Source organism: Falco rusticolus, chromosome 9, assembly GCF_015220075.1.
Source record: "Falco rusticolus isolate bFalRus1 chromosome 9, bFalRus1.pri, whole genome shotgun sequence".
NCBI classification, from domain to species: Eukaryota; Metazoa; Chordata; class Aves; order Falconiformes; family Falconidae; genus Falco; species Falco rusticolus.
In genome coordinates, this window is record NC_051195.1 from 49,196,646 (window position 1) to 49,214,544 (window position 17,899).

General features: G+C 52.4%; 1 protein-coding gene across 4 annotated transcripts in view; it reads right to left on the reverse strand.

Moving 5' to 3' along the window:
* NTNG2 (netrin G2) overlaps positions 1-17,899 on the reverse strand; it is a 51,696-nt gene that overhangs the window by 32,039 nt on the left and 1,758 nt on the right. For all 4 annotated transcript variants that reach the window (XM_037401327.1, XM_037401328.1, XM_037401326.1 and 1 more), the window contains exon 2: positions 15,640-16,767. In XM_037401327.1, the coding sequence (XP_037257224.1) occupies positions 15,640-15,852 (213 nt within the window). In that variant the 5' untranslated portion in view covers positions 15,853-16,767. The remainder of the gene's footprint in view (positions 1-15,639; positions 16,768-17,899) is intronic.

The window sequence follows — 17,899 nt, forward strand, 5'->3', positions numbered from 1 at the left end:
CTGTCTGGAGGGACAGGGCTGGCCAGGCATATCCCTGGCAGGGGCCCTGGTGGGGCAGGAGCACCGGGGAGCGGAGCCAGGACTCTGCCTGTCTGCCATATGCTCTTCCCAGAGATCAGGGAACGGAGATGCACGATCCCTGATGGCTTCTATGCATCCCAACCTGTAAGCGTGCTCAGCTCAGCAGGCAGCAAGCCCAAAGATGTCTTTAACCACCCTGGTGCTCCGGAGCGGCACACACCTCAAGAGCTGCGTGGTTGTAACAGGACAAACACAAAAATAACCTCTAAGTGACAGTGCTGAAGGGTGGGGAAGAGCCTCAAAAGCCACCAAAGTGAGTCACATCACTACGGCTTCCTCTGCTAAAATGAAGTGTTCCTTTTTGGTTTTAGGTTTATTGAATTGTCCTTCCTCCACGGGATGCTCAAGGCATTTTCTGCTGGTGGGGTGGTTTGAAGTCAGCCAGGAGGGCAGGGGGGAGCGGAAACAGATGGCCATACTTTGGCTGCTCCGTTGGTCCTGGTAAGATCAGTTATAGTGCTCTTGGAATAATTCCAGGTATTATTTTTGAATCTGGTTTCCTCCTCCAAGCCGTGCGTCCTCCAAAGAATCTGTCCAAAGTCTCAAGATATTTACGTCTTCAATCTAAAAGTCAGAATGCATTAGCCAGGCAAACTTGGTCTCGGTGAGCTTAAAATAAACCAGTTCACTTTGAGTCTCACGCTATTAAATCAGTCGTGAGTGTCCTCACAGCAACTAGATGTTGCAGGTTTCTGGCTCTCCAGCATGCTCTTCTGGCTGCTCATTTCTTGAGGGTGCACCTAAGAGCACTGTAACCTTGCTTAGCCCCGGCACAGCCCCAAGGGGCAAATCCCCAGGGACAAATCGCCAGAGCCTCGTTAAAGACAACTTGTCCTCACAAATGGCATCGTAGCAAGATTGTGCCTCCACGGGGCAAAACATAGAGTGGTTTGGCTTGGAAGGGACATTTAGAAGTCACCCAGTCCAGTCCCCTGCAGCGAGCAGGGACACCTTCCACTGGATCAGGCTGCTCGGAGCCCCGTCCAGCCTGACCTTGAATGTTTCCAGGGATGGGGCATCTACCACCTCTCTGGGCAACCTGTACCAGGGTTTCACTTCATGGTAAAGATTTTCTTCCTTCTACCAAATCTGAATCTACCCTCTTTTAGTTTAAAACCATTGCCCCTATCGCAACAGGCTGTACTCAACTGTCTGTCCCCATCTTTCCAACAAGCCCCCTTTTAAGTGCTGTAAGGTCGCCCCAGAGCTTTCTCTTCCCCAGGCTGAACAACCCCAACCCTCTCAGTCCCTCCCCACAGCAGGGGGAGGGTGTTCCAGTCCCCCCGCCGCCCCCCCCCCCCCCCCCCGATCATTCCTGTGGCCTCCTCTGGATCTGCTCCAACACGCTGGTGTCTACCCTGTGCTGAGGACCCTAAAGCTGGATGCTGCGCTGCAGAGGGGGGTCTCACCAGAGCAGAACAGAGGGGGAGGATCACCCCCCTCGCTCTGCTGGCCACGCTGCTGGTGATGCAGCCCAGGGTACCGTTGGCTTTCTGGGCTGCCAGCACATGTTCCCGGCTGATGTCCAGCTCTTCATCCACCCCCAAGCCCCTCTTCTCAGGGCTGCTCTCGCTCCTTCACCCCCAGGCTGTGTTCATAGCAGGGATTGCCCCAGCTCAGGTGCAGGACCTTGCACTTGGCGTTGTTGAACCTCATGAGGTTCACACGGGTCCATGCTCGAGGTGGACGTATGTCCTGGTCCCGGTGACTGCAGTGCCAGCCCCTGGGTCCTGCCCCCTCGGTGCCTGGGCAGAAATGCTGCAGAAGGGGCTTCCTGAAGGTGACAGCAAGTCCCGCTCGTCAGGAGGATTTCTTAGGAAACAAGATATTGGTCTAGCAAGGTGTGATGATAGAATTCCAGGATGCTGCAGCAAAGCTGTTTCCACGTTGCTGGGGAGGGGGGGAAAATGGGGGGAAAACAGCCACAATAAAGGGCCCTGGTTTTACAGAGCCCAGCTGGTTTCTAGGGCTCTTAATGAGTGCACAAAGTTGTTTTGCTTTTTTTTTTCCTGGCAAATGATGCCATTTTTAAGCCTCGTAGCATAAAATTATATATTTTTGTAGGTGAAATTACTTGATTAATCATTAAGCTGTTGAATTTTTTAAACAAACTATACATCTGTTGTGAATGGTGAAAGCTGCGCAAAAACAAAACTGCAGCTTTTAGGAGATGTCCATGCCAAAGGGAAGCTGGAAAGCAAGCGCAGCCACTAGCTGCACAGTGAAGAAAAATAATAAAAATAATGATCATATTAAAGGGGAAAAAAAGCCCTGCAAGATTTCAGCATGGAAAAATCAGCAGGTGATGTGAAGGTTGTACTGCTCAGGCAAGGATGCTCCTCACAGCGCTCATAACCTGGTGTGATTTGTTCAATGGTGCCTTGGCCCAGGGGATGCCCCCGCTGTTGCTTTGCTTTCAGGGGTCTCTCCTGCCTGCTGGAATTGTGTTGTTTAAGCCAAGGTCTCTGCTAACCCTAGGTCACCCTGAGACCAACTAGTTTCTAATTGCAGTCTCCTAATAAGAGTAATGACAAGGTCTCATCAACTTGGACTAGTTTTGGAAATCCAAAATTTGTATTTTTTTAGCTGGGGGTAGTGGGGTACCCCTTGATTTTATTTTTTTTTATGGGAAGATTTTTATCAAAGAGGAAAAAGGTTAATTGCATTTCTTTGGCACAAAGATCTATCCTGTTGGTGGGTTTCTCTTGGGTCTTTCCTTCTGTAGTGTTTCTTTCCCCCTCTCAAACCCAACCAGAGAGCTCTCAGACTTTGGGTATCTCCAGGCTTCCCTGTGCTGATGATGGTTGGGACCAGGAGCTGTTTCATCGCCCCCTCCACGGCCTAAAGCACCTGAAGAGCCAGGTCTGGCTCTCAACATGAGGAGGAGCTTCCTGCAGACTCTGAAATGAGTGATCTGCTTAGTGACCAGGCTCCTGGAGCAGAGAGGAGAAGATCTGGTGCCACTGAAGGCTGTCCCTCGTGGGGCCATTAGCAGCAGCCGGCACCTGCCGCCACGGCGGGGGTGGGGGGGCTGTGGATGAGGAGGGTTTGGATGGTGCTGCCCCTTTCAGCTATAGGTTTTCATCCAGTTTTTCCGAGTGGCACAATAATTCAGGGTTTTGCTGGCCCGCGAGTCGAGCGATGCTGGATTGATTTCAGTGGGGTGGGCGATGGCACAGAAATGTCCTTCCCTCCTTCTCAGGAGGGTTTGTGGCCAGCGAAACCTCAGTCTGAACCTCCACCCCCACACAGGAGGGGACAATCCCCTCCTCAGCACCCACCTCGTCCAGCTGTGATGCTTAAGGTGCTCTTGGGTGCATCCCAAGGCCCTTCTGCTTCTCCCAGGGCACCTATGATGCTGCCTTTGGTTTCCCATGGACAGATTAGCTGATGGGGCTCACAAAGTCCCTGCATTGCCTCACACGGCAGCGAAGTCCTTAAGTTGCCATCAAATTTCTTTCAGATCCTGCAAACAACTGCATCACCAAAATCCTTGTGTGCACCTGAGCCCTCCGGCCCCACCAATGTCCATGTCGGGGACCGGTGCCACCGTGTGTGCCCGGCAGCCTCCCCTTCCCTCAGCAACCTGCCTGCCAGGGAAGGACTGAAGAGAGATCCATTTGCTCACTGGGTTGCAGGATAAAGCTGAAACAACTGTCCCGGTGTGTTTGCTTTCCTGCTGCTTTATGCTCAGCCAAATTCCCTTGATTCACGGTGGGATTGAGTTGCGGGGCTTTGCTTCACCTCCATCCCCTGCTCCAGCTTCCCTGGCTCTGCCGGGGCTTCCCAGGGATCTGTCCCTGTCCTCATCCTGGCCAGGCTGCAGGCTCGCTCCGGTGCCTGTCAGCACCACGATTTAGCACCGGGAAATAATGCGCCAAGTGGGGAAGATGCCGTCCCCGACCCAGGTCTGGTGACAACCACCTTTGTCCTCCCCACTGATACAGAGTTAAATCTATTTTCTACAACACACATTTTTGAGGAGGGCCACCCTGAGCGACAGGTGCCTGGGAAACTTCCTTGGGTTTTCTTCCAGTAATTGTTCTGGGACATGATGCTCTTTCCCAAGCAGAACTGCATTTACCCAGGAGAGGACACAGGCTTGTCCTAACATCATTATGGGGTATTTTCACTCTTGCTGCTTCTGACCTGAGGGTTCAACTGCTCTATCTGGATTTATGAAAAGACAAGGTGGTTTTATGATCAAAAATAACATTTGTGGGTAATTAAATCTCATGCTTCAGGGCATAAACCATACCCTGCCAGTGGCCAGGATGGGACTCCCAGAGAACTAGAAATACTCTCTGACAATTAATTTTCACTCTATTCATGGGCTGGGAGGGATCAGAGGGGTGAAACAAGCGTAATTAATTTACAGCGATTATTTCCAACAGCTGGCAAGTGGCACAACTCACTGGCAGGGTTGGCTGGGAGCACGGAGGTAATTGAGGAGAAATACAAGGCCCCTCTCAAGCCAAACAGCCCTGCACCAGCCACCCCCCCCAGCCAAGGGGAAGGTTGGTGCCCTCCTTGCCCGATGCCACTGGGGATGTGGGGGGATGCGGGGAGCCGTGGGGGGATGTGTGGGGCTGCCTGCTCAGCATCTGCTCCTCTTGCACTACTGACCCGTCCCCTGGTGCCCAGACAGGGTTTCCCCGCAGCACAGCTGGGGCTCAGACCCAGCAGATGTGTCAGGGGTGGCTCTGTGCTGTTTCGGGATGCCTGTCGGTGTGTGGGGAGGGGTCCCCGACGGGGCCAGCACTGCCGTGTCGGTCGGGTTGTGGAGATGTCAGTGGTGCTCTGATGGCAAAGTGCACCTTTTCATAATGAAATCTTAATGGCTTTCTTCAAGATGCTATGTCTTCTTCTACATTTATTTTTCTTTTTTAATACCACTTTGGTCAAGCTCTATATATTTTTAGATAGTCCAGAAGCTGTCTCATATGGCGGAAGACACAGTTTTCCCAGGGGCTGCCTGTGTGGCTGCTGCCTGAGAGCTGCTCAGGTGCTCGGGATGCTCCAGCAACCCCCTGCCCGCACACCCTGTGGGCACCGCTCTCCTCCTCGTGGTAACCCTCCAAAGAGGGGTTGTAAATGGCCCTGTGTAGGGAGGTTCTGGCAGGGCACCTGGGCTTCAGTGAGGAGTGATTTTGCGGCTTAGTCTCTGCAGGGGAAGGGCAGCTCCGGCTGGGAGGCAGCGGGCTCTGGGTCAGGGAGACTTGCAGGGATGGGGTGGGAAGCTCAGGGTGGGCTGGTGGGGTGGTTTGTTCACTCGTGTGTCCTTCCCTTACTGCCTCCCTCCCCCCAGCCATCTGCAAGGGGCTCTTATTAGGGCAGAGACAGCAAAAGGGGAGAAAACCATCCTCGCTAACAAGCTGTTTGCTGTTTATGAGCAGGTAAAGGCAGAGCTGGGATGAATTATTAATAGGGTGGAAATGGGGTCCCTCCACAGATCTGCTGCTAATTCTGGCTCAGCTGAATGTCACTCCCTCCATCTCCCCCCGGGCTGTGGTTTGGGGGATTGATCGCTCCTCCGCTTCCTTCCCCTTCCTCCGGGATGGAGGTTGTCCGAGCACAAGGTCACCCTTGACACGGGGCACCCTGTGCCTTCGTGCGGGGTTCGGAGAGCGTGAGTCAGCAGAAAGCAGCACCGCAAGCCCCGCAGCACAGCCCTCCACGGGCATGCACCGGGGCGCGCTTGGCGAGACGTTTTGCTTTGCCTTTTGCCTCTTGCCTTTGGCCTGAAGCAGATCCTCGTTTACCGAACAGCGCACCGCTTGTTCGGGGCTCTCGGGCTCCCCTGGGCCTGTCTCTCTGCCAGGGAAGAGATCCAGCCCCTGCTCGTGGCTGCTCTTCCCCTTCCCCCTCCAGCCTGCTTCTGCATTCAAGAAGCATCTCGTTTGTATTTTATCCTACCTCAGCACTGCGCCCCTCTCGCCACCAGCTGTGAGGAGACATCACAGTGCCAGACAGGGTCGTGTGGTGGCAGTGCAATGTCCTCTCTCCTGGTGGGGAAACTGAGGCAGGGAGGGATTTCAAAAGCAGGGTCAGGCTCCACCTTCCTGAAGATTGAGCTCCTCCAGGCACCTGCAGCTGGGCATAGTGGCTCCTTCACCCAAACCTGATGTGAAGTTCAAGGAAATCTCTGCTCTCACCCCACACCGTCTCTGAAAATCTCCCTGTGGTTGCTCAGTACCTCTCAAGAAGGGTCTGAACTGATCTTTGCACCGTAGGTGGTGAGACCCGTGCCGGAGGCTGGCGTCCAGGCAGGAAGCATCCTCTCTGCGGAGGGAGGATGCAGAGCGAGGTGCTGCTTGTCACGCACAAGGACTGACCCAAGTCACCTGTCCACCCTCGCAACACAGCCGGCACCTCTCGTGCAGGGACACAAATCCCTTCACGCCCACTCGGGCTAAGCCAGAAATGGTCAGAAAATCTGGTTACCCGATGAATTCTAACCTCCAGACTGAATCCAGCCCAGTCCACAGGTGACCTCTCCAAGGAGGGCCCTGAGCACACCATTCGCTGGGTGACCTTGGGCACCACTTCCATTCCCAAAGCCCCAGGATGCTGGGCAGCAGCTCAGCTCCCACTGCCACATCCACTGCCAAGCCCCTCGTCCTGAAAGATGCATGTGCGGCTGATCTGTGGGCGACGCAAGGGTTAACGCCGCCCGGAAAATTCCACTCCTAAGCAGATAATCTGGTCTGTGCTGGGCGAGCACACGCATCGCATCGCCCACAGCCTGGCCTCCCATGGAATCATTTTTGAGCAGCTCTTTCTGAACTACTAATCCCGTCGTGAGCTGCTCTAACCCCATCCCTCCTGGCGCCCTGGGCTCACCTCCGCACCCACCTCCCCACCGGGGCTGCACCCCTCAGCTGCTCCTTTTGCAGGTTTGTGGATTACAGAGCGACCTAGGGCCCCAGATCAGAAGCTGATGGACCAGACACCCCTCAGCCAGCAACCACGGGCAGGCGTTCAAAGACGCAGGCATTTAATCCCATTGACTGCTTTTTAGCTCGTCTCCCAACCCAGACTTTCTGTACCCAAGAGTTGCAAGCTTTGCTCTTCCCAGGGTACTTCCCTGAGGCTTGTCTACAAATTAAACTCCTTGGATCCTGCCCCATCCCTTCTCTGCCAGATTATTAAGCCCTTGCATCTTGCTACAGAGATGTATCCCTCTCCTCAGTCCCTATCAGCAGGAGCACAACAGCAGCGACCTGTGTGCTGGGCTTAGAGTGCATTATTGATTCAGGACTAAGAAAATGCTTAGGAAGTAGGAAAAGTGTCCTACTCTCTAAAAGCTTGTGCGCCTTGTAAGCTCAATACATGCAGCCTTTGCAGAGAGGCTCGCTACGCCGCTATTAATATTTTATTCTGTAAGAGAGGCCCTGATAGTTTGAATGGGGGAGGGCAGGACACGGAGGCTGGGAGGGGGAGAGGAGAGGGAGTGGATGCGCTGCTGTGCTCCTCGAATGGAGGTGCAGATTGTCCCCAAAGCCTTTGCAGGGGGAGCACGGTTTGGTGGTGGATGCCCCTGCACCCATCCCTGACCTCTGATCAGGGCTCCTGCTGCATCGAGCGCTCTGGTTTTGCTGTTGCATGCAAAGTATTTGGTTGCTTTATGCTGTGTTTTAGGGGAACAATTCAGCAGGTGCCTGTCGGAGGCTGGGACTGTGCTGTGGTCAGCCCGATATGTGCCCTGGCTGTCCCTGAGGGCAGGATTGTGATCCTCTCCTTTTTTTTTTGGCTCCCCACAAACCCCATTAGAGGCAGCACATGGAGCTGAAGCAGCCGCCTCAGCCAGGGGATGAGGGCTTAAAAACTCTTTGGCTGGGAGTAAAAACCAGTTGAATCTGTGCTAATTCTCCCCTTGAGATATTCCCCCCACAAAGGGATGTGGAGGTGCCAGGGGCAGGACTGGACACAGCAGTGGCAGCATCCACATGATGCTCAGCACTGAGGGAGTGGAGACCCATTGCCCATGCTGGAGCATGCAGCAAAATGGGTGCTGGTCCTGGGCGATGGGCACTTGTGGATGTGTGACCCTGCTGCCCGCTCCGGCACCAGCTCTGCTCACCACGCCAGCACTCGCCTTCTTGTGGGACTCGCCAGAGGCGGAGGCTGGAGCTGCTCTGGGGAGGGCAGGCTGCTGCGTTGGTGGCTTCTGCACAGATGTAAGCAAGCAGGAGAGGTGGGAGCCAGCTGGGATGAGACCCAACCTGGTGGTTCTACATTGCTGCGTGCCTACACGCACTCAGCTTCTAGACAGGCAACCTTGGCCGGTCCCCTTGTGCAGCTGGAGCCTGCTCGGGGACAGCTGACAAACACAGAAACCCCCATGGAGCCAAAAGCCACAGGTTTCCTGAAGCCTGCTTGCTTGTCGCGCACAGCAGCTGTGCAGAGGCACCGGTGCCAAAGGCTGGAGCAAGCGCAGGGCAGGTGTGGGGCCAGCACTGCGACGTGCAATCCTCCGTGGGTCCCGGGGACCCTGCCTGAAAGAGGGGGGGATGGTGGGAACCTCATGGGATGCGTCTGAGGCTGCAGGGGATGGCTCATCTGCCTGGGGTGAAGGCTGGGAGCCCAAACTACTGTTTGCTGGTGGGTCTTAGCCAGGGCTGTGCCGGCATTGGCTTCTCCCCAGAGACACCTCTGGCCACCAAGCAGTGCTGTGTGGTCTGTGGAGGAAAAAGCCTCTTTGGTGTTTTCCAGCACTGGGACCCTGCCGCGTGGTGTTGAACTGCAGGAGTAACACCCGGGGTGTGTTCAGCACCGCAGGCTGGGTGCCTGGGGAGATGGATGCCTTCAAGAGGGTGGCAGCGGTGGTGCTCACACCATCTCGGTGGAGAACTCCCGCTAAGCAGGTCAGCAACAGCCCACGTGCGTAATAACTCTGGCAAGTCAGAAATTCGGGCTCTGCTAGCCAAGCATTGCCGTGCTGCTGTTGCTCACGCTTGATGGAGCTCACCATCTAGGTCAGAGGAGGAATTCATTAACCTCAGGACCCCCCGGCCGCCCCTGCATTGCTGTAAGCTCTGCAGCCAGCCAAGTGGGGACAGCGCGAGATGGGCATGGAGTGACCACTGGCTCCTCGCCACCCTGTCCCCCTCACAGGTGGGATCCAGTGGTCTGGCTGCTGCTGGTGAGTGGGGCTGAGCCCAGCAGAAAGCAGTGAAGCCGCGGGTGCTGGGGCCCGTGGCTCCGGTGGGGATGGAAGCAGCCGCTCAGCTGTGTTGCAGCCCCTCCGCGCCTTCAGGCTGGGGGGAAGGGGCTGCTGCCAAGGAAGAGGCTTGCACCATGGACAGGCTTTTTGGCACTGCTTGGGTACATTCCCATTTTGCTTTCTCCAAAAGCATGGGGTGAACCAGGTGCTGAGCTTGGAGGGTCCCCACTGAGGGCATCAGGATTGCTTGCTTGTAGCTGCCCCAGAGCGTAACTGCGGGGGAAGAGGCGCCCACCCAGTGCCACACATCATTTTGCAGCCCCGCTGCTGCAGATGACCCAGGCGTTATGGCATGCAGCGCTGCAGCCGGGCGCTCAGCCCCGCAGCTGCTGCGGGAGCAGAAAGCAAAGCAGTCTGGGTCGTTTTGCGGAGGTGATTTTTGGACGGATCAGCAAACTGGTCTGACCGACCGTGGCTCTGGGGTGGTGCTGCCGCGAGGGAACAGCGGGGACACGGGTAGGGTTGTGGGGCTGGGTCAGCCTGAGCCCCATGCCTCAGCATCCTGATAAAAAGGTGGTGTGGGGTCTGAAAGAGTAATTAGGTTCAACTAAGGTTAAAATCGGGCTTTCAATTAAGGAAACCAGAGCGTGGTAGGAGAGTACTCCTTCCCACTCAGGCAGTCTTTCCTGCAGGGAGAATTCCTTTTAAAGTTTAATGGAAAACAATATCTATGCTATAGAATATAATACAGATTTTAAAATAAATTAATAGGAAGGATTTCCCTGAATCCCTTTGGCTTCAAGAGCTGCTTGTGGAAAACTGTGATACCTGGAGCTGGTGTATGAGTGAGTGTAAGAGCTGCTTTCCTGGCTCTGGCCACGCTCCCCAGCAAGTCTCCAAAGCCAGTTCTCTCCAGCTTTTCCCACCTGGACACTGTTCCCCTTCAAGCGCAAAGCTTCTCTTAAAAGCAGTTTATTCTTCCCCATCTTATTCAAGGTGGGGGCAAGCTTTCTGCTCACTGTACCAATTAAATCTGCTTGACAGCTTGATTTTTATCGCTGTGTCTTTTCCGTCAGCAAGTGGAAACGATCCTTGTTAGGGGAGCAGCATCCCACTTTACAACAAGATGAATCTCGAACTGGGCATTTAAAGAAATTGCTACAGACTGTGGGGGGAAATCCCGTTTGCTCAGCACTCTCTAATTTAAAGCTGAATTGTATTCTTTCATTTTCTCTAAAGCCTCTGCTTTTATAGCACCAAGAGCCTGTCGCGCTCCGGAGTAGCCTCTGTGGTAGGAGAGTAGTGGTGTGTAATTTGCTGAGCAGCTAATAACGTGCAATCCAAGGGTCTGGCCCCAAGGGCATGGAGCTGCTGATCTTGACTTCAAATAGTGTTCTCTGCAGCAACCCTGATGCTGAGAAGTGATTAAGGGTGGAAACAAAGCCGAAGGGCCCCAGCCCTTTCGCCCACGCTCCAAAGCAATGCCATGATGGGTGCACAGGGTGGATTGGTTCCAGCCTTCATCCGGATGGATATAGCAGCAGTTGCCTTTTCCAGGCTCTGCTCAAAGGGGAGTTTTTTCCAGGTGTTAATTTAATGTACTGGAGGGTTCAAGGGGAAGGGGGGCTGTGAGCACTTTACAGATGTGGAAAAAAAAAGATGCAGCTTTCCATCGCCACAACCTTGACCGAGATGTCATGGGCAATTTGACAGTGGACAGTGGATTCAGTGCTGCTGAATTTTGGCATAAACGCAAAGTAATTGTCCCTGATGCCATACAGTTCCCCCAAGGAAGGGCAAAGGGGAGCTCTGGCTCCCAGCCCCCTGCTGAGGCCAACGATGGGTTTGTGGCCAACAGTGGAACGTGCTGATCTAATCAAGGAGGAGGGAGAACATCCACTTTTATTGGAAAGGATTTTCCATTTGACTGGTACATGGGCTCTGTACATGCCCCCCTGGTTCTCCTACCTGAAACGAGGTGTGGGGGCAGCATGGGCTGGGGAAGTGCTGTGGGGTTTGTCTCTGCCGGGGGTACCAGAAGGGGTGAAACCATCCTTTAACCACCAGATCATGCTGCATCTTTAAAAATGCTCTTGGAAGAGCATCTCTGAAGCAACTCTGTTTTCCTTCTTACTTTAAAAACTTTGACTTTAATCATCCTCGAACCCGTAACAATTTGTTTGCACTTAAAACAGGGGTATGAAGCTATGGCTGGGTCTAGCTGTATGAGATGGGCAAAGAATGTAGGGAAAAGGGTTTTTGTGCCCAAAAGTTTGCCTGCTTTTTCCAATTTTAGCACTCGGTCTACTAAGAGAAAGAGTTGTTTAGTACCAGCCTTATAACCACATATCATTCAGAAAAGTTTAGCTAAGAATTAAACTAAACATCAAATTTGGCTGAAAGTGTAATGAATAAATAAAGCCTTTTCCTTTCATGTAGCTGTGCCAAAATCAACAAGCTCTATTAGCTGATGAAACAATGCTGACGCCAAATAAAAATACCCCTGATCCATCAATATGGGCTAAGAGCTCGGCCCTGCATCAAAGAGCATTGGCTGAACAAGAATTACGGTCTTGACACCTTTGAGGGCCAAAAAAAAAAAAGGGGTTCCCATCTTGGCGGCGAGCTGGGGTCTCTGTGCTGCTGGATGGGTGTGTGGGGGCTCTCTCACCAGGGCGTCAGGCAGCAGCAAAACCATTCTGGGATGGCTCTTGGCTCACAGGCAGCCTGCTATAGCTGCCTCTCCTGGCTTTTGCTAGAATGATTTGGAAAAACGCCTTGAGCTGCAAAGCCATTTGGAGCAGGGGCTGGGGCTTTTGTGCTTGCTTGCTCCCCACTGCCTGCCCCATGAGTAAACTGCCCACAAAACCCGCGTAGCTTTTTTCATCTGTTGTGCCAAACACCGATGCTTGAAAGTTAATTCTCAAAGGTCCCTGCTTGGTATCGAAGAAGAGCTTCAGCATCTCAGCATCTACCTGGGCGCACCCTGCCGGCTGTGCCATCCTCTTCCTCCTCCCCGGGTGGGTGTGATGGTGAAGTAATGCTGCACCTCCCCTCTGCCCCATGCAGACCGTGCGGCTTTGCCGTTCCCCAGCCGTGCCTGTCCTGCAGACCCCTCTTATTTGAATTCTGCATTTAGCCACCCCGGGCCGTGCCCTGGATGTGACCTTTGAAGTCTTGCCCTTCCCTTGACATCCTCGGTTAAAAGATCTGTTCCCTATTAGTCTTCAGTCACACTTTTAGATTCATTCAGGCTTTCATTTACTTATCCATTTGTCTTCCTGCTCCCACCACTCCCCCTACCCTGCCAGGAGGAACAGTACGATTCATTTTTCAGGGGACCCTGCCAGAAAGTCATTGACATGAACAGGAGAAGGTTCAGAAACGGTGGAAAAAGCAAAAGCCCCAAGTTTAATAAGCAGCAAAACACTTCCCAATGAGAAGGGAGCAGCCAGATGTGACTAGAATGGCTGTAAAACAGAAAAGACAGTCCTCCAAGTAAATCCTGCCATCTCCCAGATGCCTCCCTTTGCGGAACTCTCTGCGAGCGCTGCCTGAAGTTGTTACAGCCGTAGTGTGCGACCCTGCGAGCTGTGCAAGCCTCCTCAGTACCAGTACAGCCTTGTAGGAACCACTTGCTGCCTTATGTGGTCCTGAGTTCTACCAGGACCCTCCTCCTCTGCCTGCCTGCACTGATGCCCCACATGGGGACATCATCCAGCTCCCTCTTGACTGGCTCCTTAAGCATGGAGGGATGTTTTTGTGTCTTTAATTTTGATTTCAGTTGTCTGAGCAGTGCAGGTGTCCTGCTGGGCTATGCTTAATTCAGAGTAACGTTTGTTTAACTGCACGGACAGTACCCTGCTGTTTTGAAAGACACCTAAGAAAGCAATACAGTCACCGTTAAGAACTTCTCTGCTGGAAAGCCAGGCTCCTATGAGAACCCACCTGTTACATAAAAATAATTAAAACCTGAAGAGAAAGGATAAGAGGACACCAAAAGACACCCGAGCAGGCTGGCAGGCGAGGAGCCACAGGGCGGGTGCCAGCCCCTCGCCCCCCCGCCCCCTGCTCTGGCGAGGGCCGGGGCTCGGCGGCTGTAACGATCGTGGGCAGCGACATCGATTTTTGCCCAGCACTTCCTTTGCGCTGGGGTAGCAAAGCTCCGCTCGCATCCTCTGCGGCATGGCTCACTGCTCTCTGCATGTCAATAGGTGTCAAGCCACCGCCCAGCACCAGCGATGGAGGGGCCGAGTCTTGCTGGGTCCACTTTCTACTGACCGTAAGGGGATGCTCAGCGGTAAATGGCCACGTGTTGTTCTCTGTGACAGTGGCTGTGACAATGTACCTTGATGGCCTCCCAGCACGTACCACTTGGGTCCTTAGGCTGGACTGGAGCCTGGACCCCTCCTGCAGCCACCTACTACCCTGTGCACTAAGCGCTGGGTAGGCTCCTTGCTCACCTCGGCAGGGCTGCTCTTCAGCTGCTTCATTTTTACAAGTCTAAATCCTCTGGAGAGGCCAGTGCTGGTGTAAGACGGGAGAGTGAAGGGCCATGAATACAATGGGATTTCATAAACTATCCCCAAAATCTAAAAAAAACAACTTGCAATATATTACTTCTGTTCTTAGTTCCGTTCTTCATCAGGGAACGGCTCGGGGACGTTGCAGTGAGCACTGGGTTTTGTTCTGGGAGCTGAGCTGGGCAGGCAGGCGCCAGGGGTGAGGCAGGGACAGGAAGGCAGAGCCATGTTCCGCATTTGTGTAACTCCCATTCACGGCTGTACGCGCTGTTTGCAAGTGTTACGGCACATGGCAGGCGTACACTACAAGGAAATACTGCCGGTGCCCAGAATAGAAAGATTTTACCTCGCTATTGACTGATTCAAGACATGTAGAGAGCTGATTGCAGTTTGTGTCTTTGGCTGCTTTGGAGGTCAGTGGAGCTGAAGCCCGGAGCATCCTTAGCCAGAAAGGGTTTACAAACAGCTGCAGTGTGTAGTGGAAAGCAGTCTGGCGTTCACCTTGTGATCCTTCTGCAGCCAGTCAGATACGAGAAATACGGACTGACCCATCAATAGTTAACTGTTTAATTTGCAACCTTGGACTTCATCTTTCTTTTATAACCATCTTTTAAAAGGAGAAGCTGCTACTTAGCTGGAATTGGTGAAAATGTCTTTCCTGGTACTGTAGAGATCCCTTAGGCTGAAGGGAACTTGGCAACTGCTGGCAGCATGTTCTGCTGGTCGTAAATGTTTGGTATCCCTTGGTACCAAAGCAGCACTTTTCTCTTGGATTTCCAAGAGATGCCCTGAGCTCTGGTTGGGCCCAGGGTATTTTCTAGGAGTTTGTGCAATTTCTAGGTGGCAAACTGAGGCATGGGGGGTATACTAGCCTTGATAAAGCTGGCAACAGAAAATGGGAGTCCCTCCACTGGTTTAGAGAGAACCCCCCCTTCTCATTATAGGTAATAAAAGAATAATACACTTTTTTAGAAGACACTCCTTGCCCAGTGCTCACCCCAGTGGAAACCCTGTCAGCATGGGCTGGCTTGGTCCCTGTGCCTTAAATGTGTGCTTGGCCTGCTCCTGGGGGACGTTTGGGAGGGGACGTTACAGCCACACTGTTTTGAAATTTGCTTTGACCCCTGAACTCTTTTTAACAACGTAAAGCCTTGTGAATTATAAATCAAATGTTCCTGCTGAGCTTTGTGGTGCATGGAATGAAATGCAATGATTAATATTTAAGAGAAAATAAGTTAAAGATTTTAACTACAAGGGCAAGTATATGTCCACAGAGCCTTCCCATGTGGAGTCTTGAAGAGAGGGGCCATTTCCAGGGGTTTCGGCAAAATTTGTGGCTCAGACCAACTCCCTGAGCTGCCGGTGTGTGGGGGCCACGCTGGCCTCCACCACCCTGCCCCTCGCTCGTACTCAGGCTGAAATGATGCACCCACCTTTGATAAAACCCTGGAGCTGGCGTAGCCTTTTGGGATGGGACTGGAAAATGTATCCCCCGTTCCTCATTAAGCAGAGGGATGAGCTTGGAGCAGCTCAGGCTGCGTGCTCGCCCGGGGCAGAGTTTTCCCAGACCCCAGGCCTTACTTACCACCCCAGACCTGGGAGCCTCCCTGGCTCCTCCTCGCCCTCCCCTCAGTGTGCCAGCACCATCCCTGCTCTAGGGCTGGCTTCCCACCAGCGCAGCACCGAGATGGGCAGGACTCCATCTCCCCAGTTTGCAGACCAGGAGGCTGAAAGCTCAAGGCAGCAGCTGCTGTTGCCCCCCCCCCCCCCGCCCCCACCAAAATATCCTTATAACGGCATCTCAGCAGGATGCTGTCTCTGGCCACCAAAGCCTGGTAAAACACGTCAAAGAAGGAGGGAAACACTTACATGGGTGCAGAACCTCTCCGGTGGGTCCCCGCAAGTGATTCCTGCCGGATCCACCCGTACAGTCACATAATCCTTCATCCGCATGGCCTTGGGTTGACAAGCATAAAACTCCCATGACGGGCCATCGTCCGTGGTCACCCAGGACTTGCAAATGTCATACTGTCCCATGGCCAAGGGGAGACAGTGCAAGAGGAGAGCAACCAGGTAGAGCATGGCAGCTGCGGCCAAGTGCTGGATCCCTGGGCAAGGACAGTGCCAAGAGCTCCGAGGAAGGCAGCTACTGGGCTAGGGGTTGCTCTCGGGATCAGCATGGAAACTCCTCATCTAAAAATGATCCTGTCGAAGGAGATCCAGATGATGAGAGGAATGATCCCACTCTGCACGCTGTATTTAGATGTGGAAAGTTTCTCTCGGCACAGAAGCCAACTTTGCAAATCACTTGATTGGGAAAGTTTTGGCCGGAGTTGCTGATCAGTGGTCAAAAGTCTTCCTTAACCTCATTTTTTGCTTTTTATTGTATGAAAGGGCTTCCAAATCAGCATGAAAATATCTAGAGGTGACTCCAGTCAGTCAATAGAAAGATCAGGTTCTGAGTTGCTGATGAAATTTGATAGGAGCAAATGGGAGAGGCCGTGAGATGGTGCTGGATCAGGTTTTCCTCGACCCTCTTGTCTGCCGCAAATGCGTCGCTGTGGAAAGTGCCTTAAACTGTGGTCTGCCGTAAATAATTATCGGGGCTTTTGACATTACTACATAAAATAAACATAGCCTCTGGTCATCAGTACAAGTCTGACAAGAGAGGCTCTTTGGAGCTAAAATCCCTTTCTCCCCAAGGATGGTTGGATGGTTGTGTCAACATAAGCACGTTGGGTGGCAAGATCCGCAGTGGTCCCGGCAGGGTGCTGGGTGGTCGCTGGGTTGGCGGGAGCAGTGCTGGCCTTGCTGCTTCTCCTTCTGTGTCTTGCAGTGGTGGCGAGGCACTCACAGGCGAGGATTTCTGTCTGGCTCTGCCTTTTGGCAACTGAGCAGCAAGTTCCCAAAGCCTTCAGCTGCAAGCCGTGCTGCTACCTGAGGTCTCCTCTCTCTTTCATGGTCAGGACAAAGGGAGAGGTCATTAGCAGGCTGCCCCTGCAACAAATGGGAAGACAAATTAGCTGGGAGCAAGGGGGGCCAGTTGGAGCAACAAGACTTGTAAAAATAGGGCTCCCCTGGGACACAGCTCTCAGCTGGGCTTCCCAAGCCACCAGCCAGGTTTTTGTAAAAGGGAGATATACAACTTTAATAAAAAGAAATCCATAGTAAGATGCTTATGGCTTTTCTGCTGTTTGGGAGGTGGGAAGGAGTGCTGCCCCATTTAAGGTGTCTGGTTTGTAACAGCAGCTGGACAACAAGATCTAATGGGTCTTCAAATAATGGCAAGAAGCAGCTATAGGTCATTAGAAGATGCCGAATATGCAGACACAGAGCAGGGACAGACAGACAAATTGCGTCTTGAAAAGATAAGCGAATACACGAGACGGCTTGGGAGACAGATACATTGTCCAGCATCCCCACATATGATTTATCTGAACAATAACATTTAATAAAAAACAATTTAAAGTCCTAATAACATTTAAGGTTCACCTAATACAAAGAGCAATGACCTTCCCAGTGTTCATTTCAGGTTAGAGCAACATTTCTGCAATTTTGTTGTCTTTCCAGTAGAGCTATAAAAATCTTAAGTAATTACAAAACAAAATGACAAAGAGCTGAGGGGGGAAGGAAAGGAAAAAAAAAGAAAAAAAAAAGTCATACCCTCTCTAAGCATTAGATACAGGAGGGAGATCTCATACAAGAAGGTGGGAGGCATGTATTTAGAATGGAAATTTAGCTCTGGATAATTCCCTTTCTGTTTGATTCCCCAACTTTTCTTCCCCAATTTAGGGATGTCTGCTTCAACAGCATGTTTAGTATTTGCTTTCTCATAAAGCTCAATTACTAAAGCTCAGAAACTCCAGGTTAACAGATGCATTGATCCATGTTCGGGGGCTTCTCATCGCTGTGCTACCATTTCCCTTTCCCCCCTTTTTGGTTGAAAGATTGTTGATTGAGATGAATGAGTTCAGAAAAGAGAAGCTCTCTCTCATGCTTCATCGCTAGCTCTTAAACAAGAGACTATTACAGCTGCGTTGGACCTGAATAAACTCCCAAAGAAAGAATAGACTGGCTGCTATTTTTACATTATGAGTAGATGTAGTAAAAATAATAAACCGGTGTGACA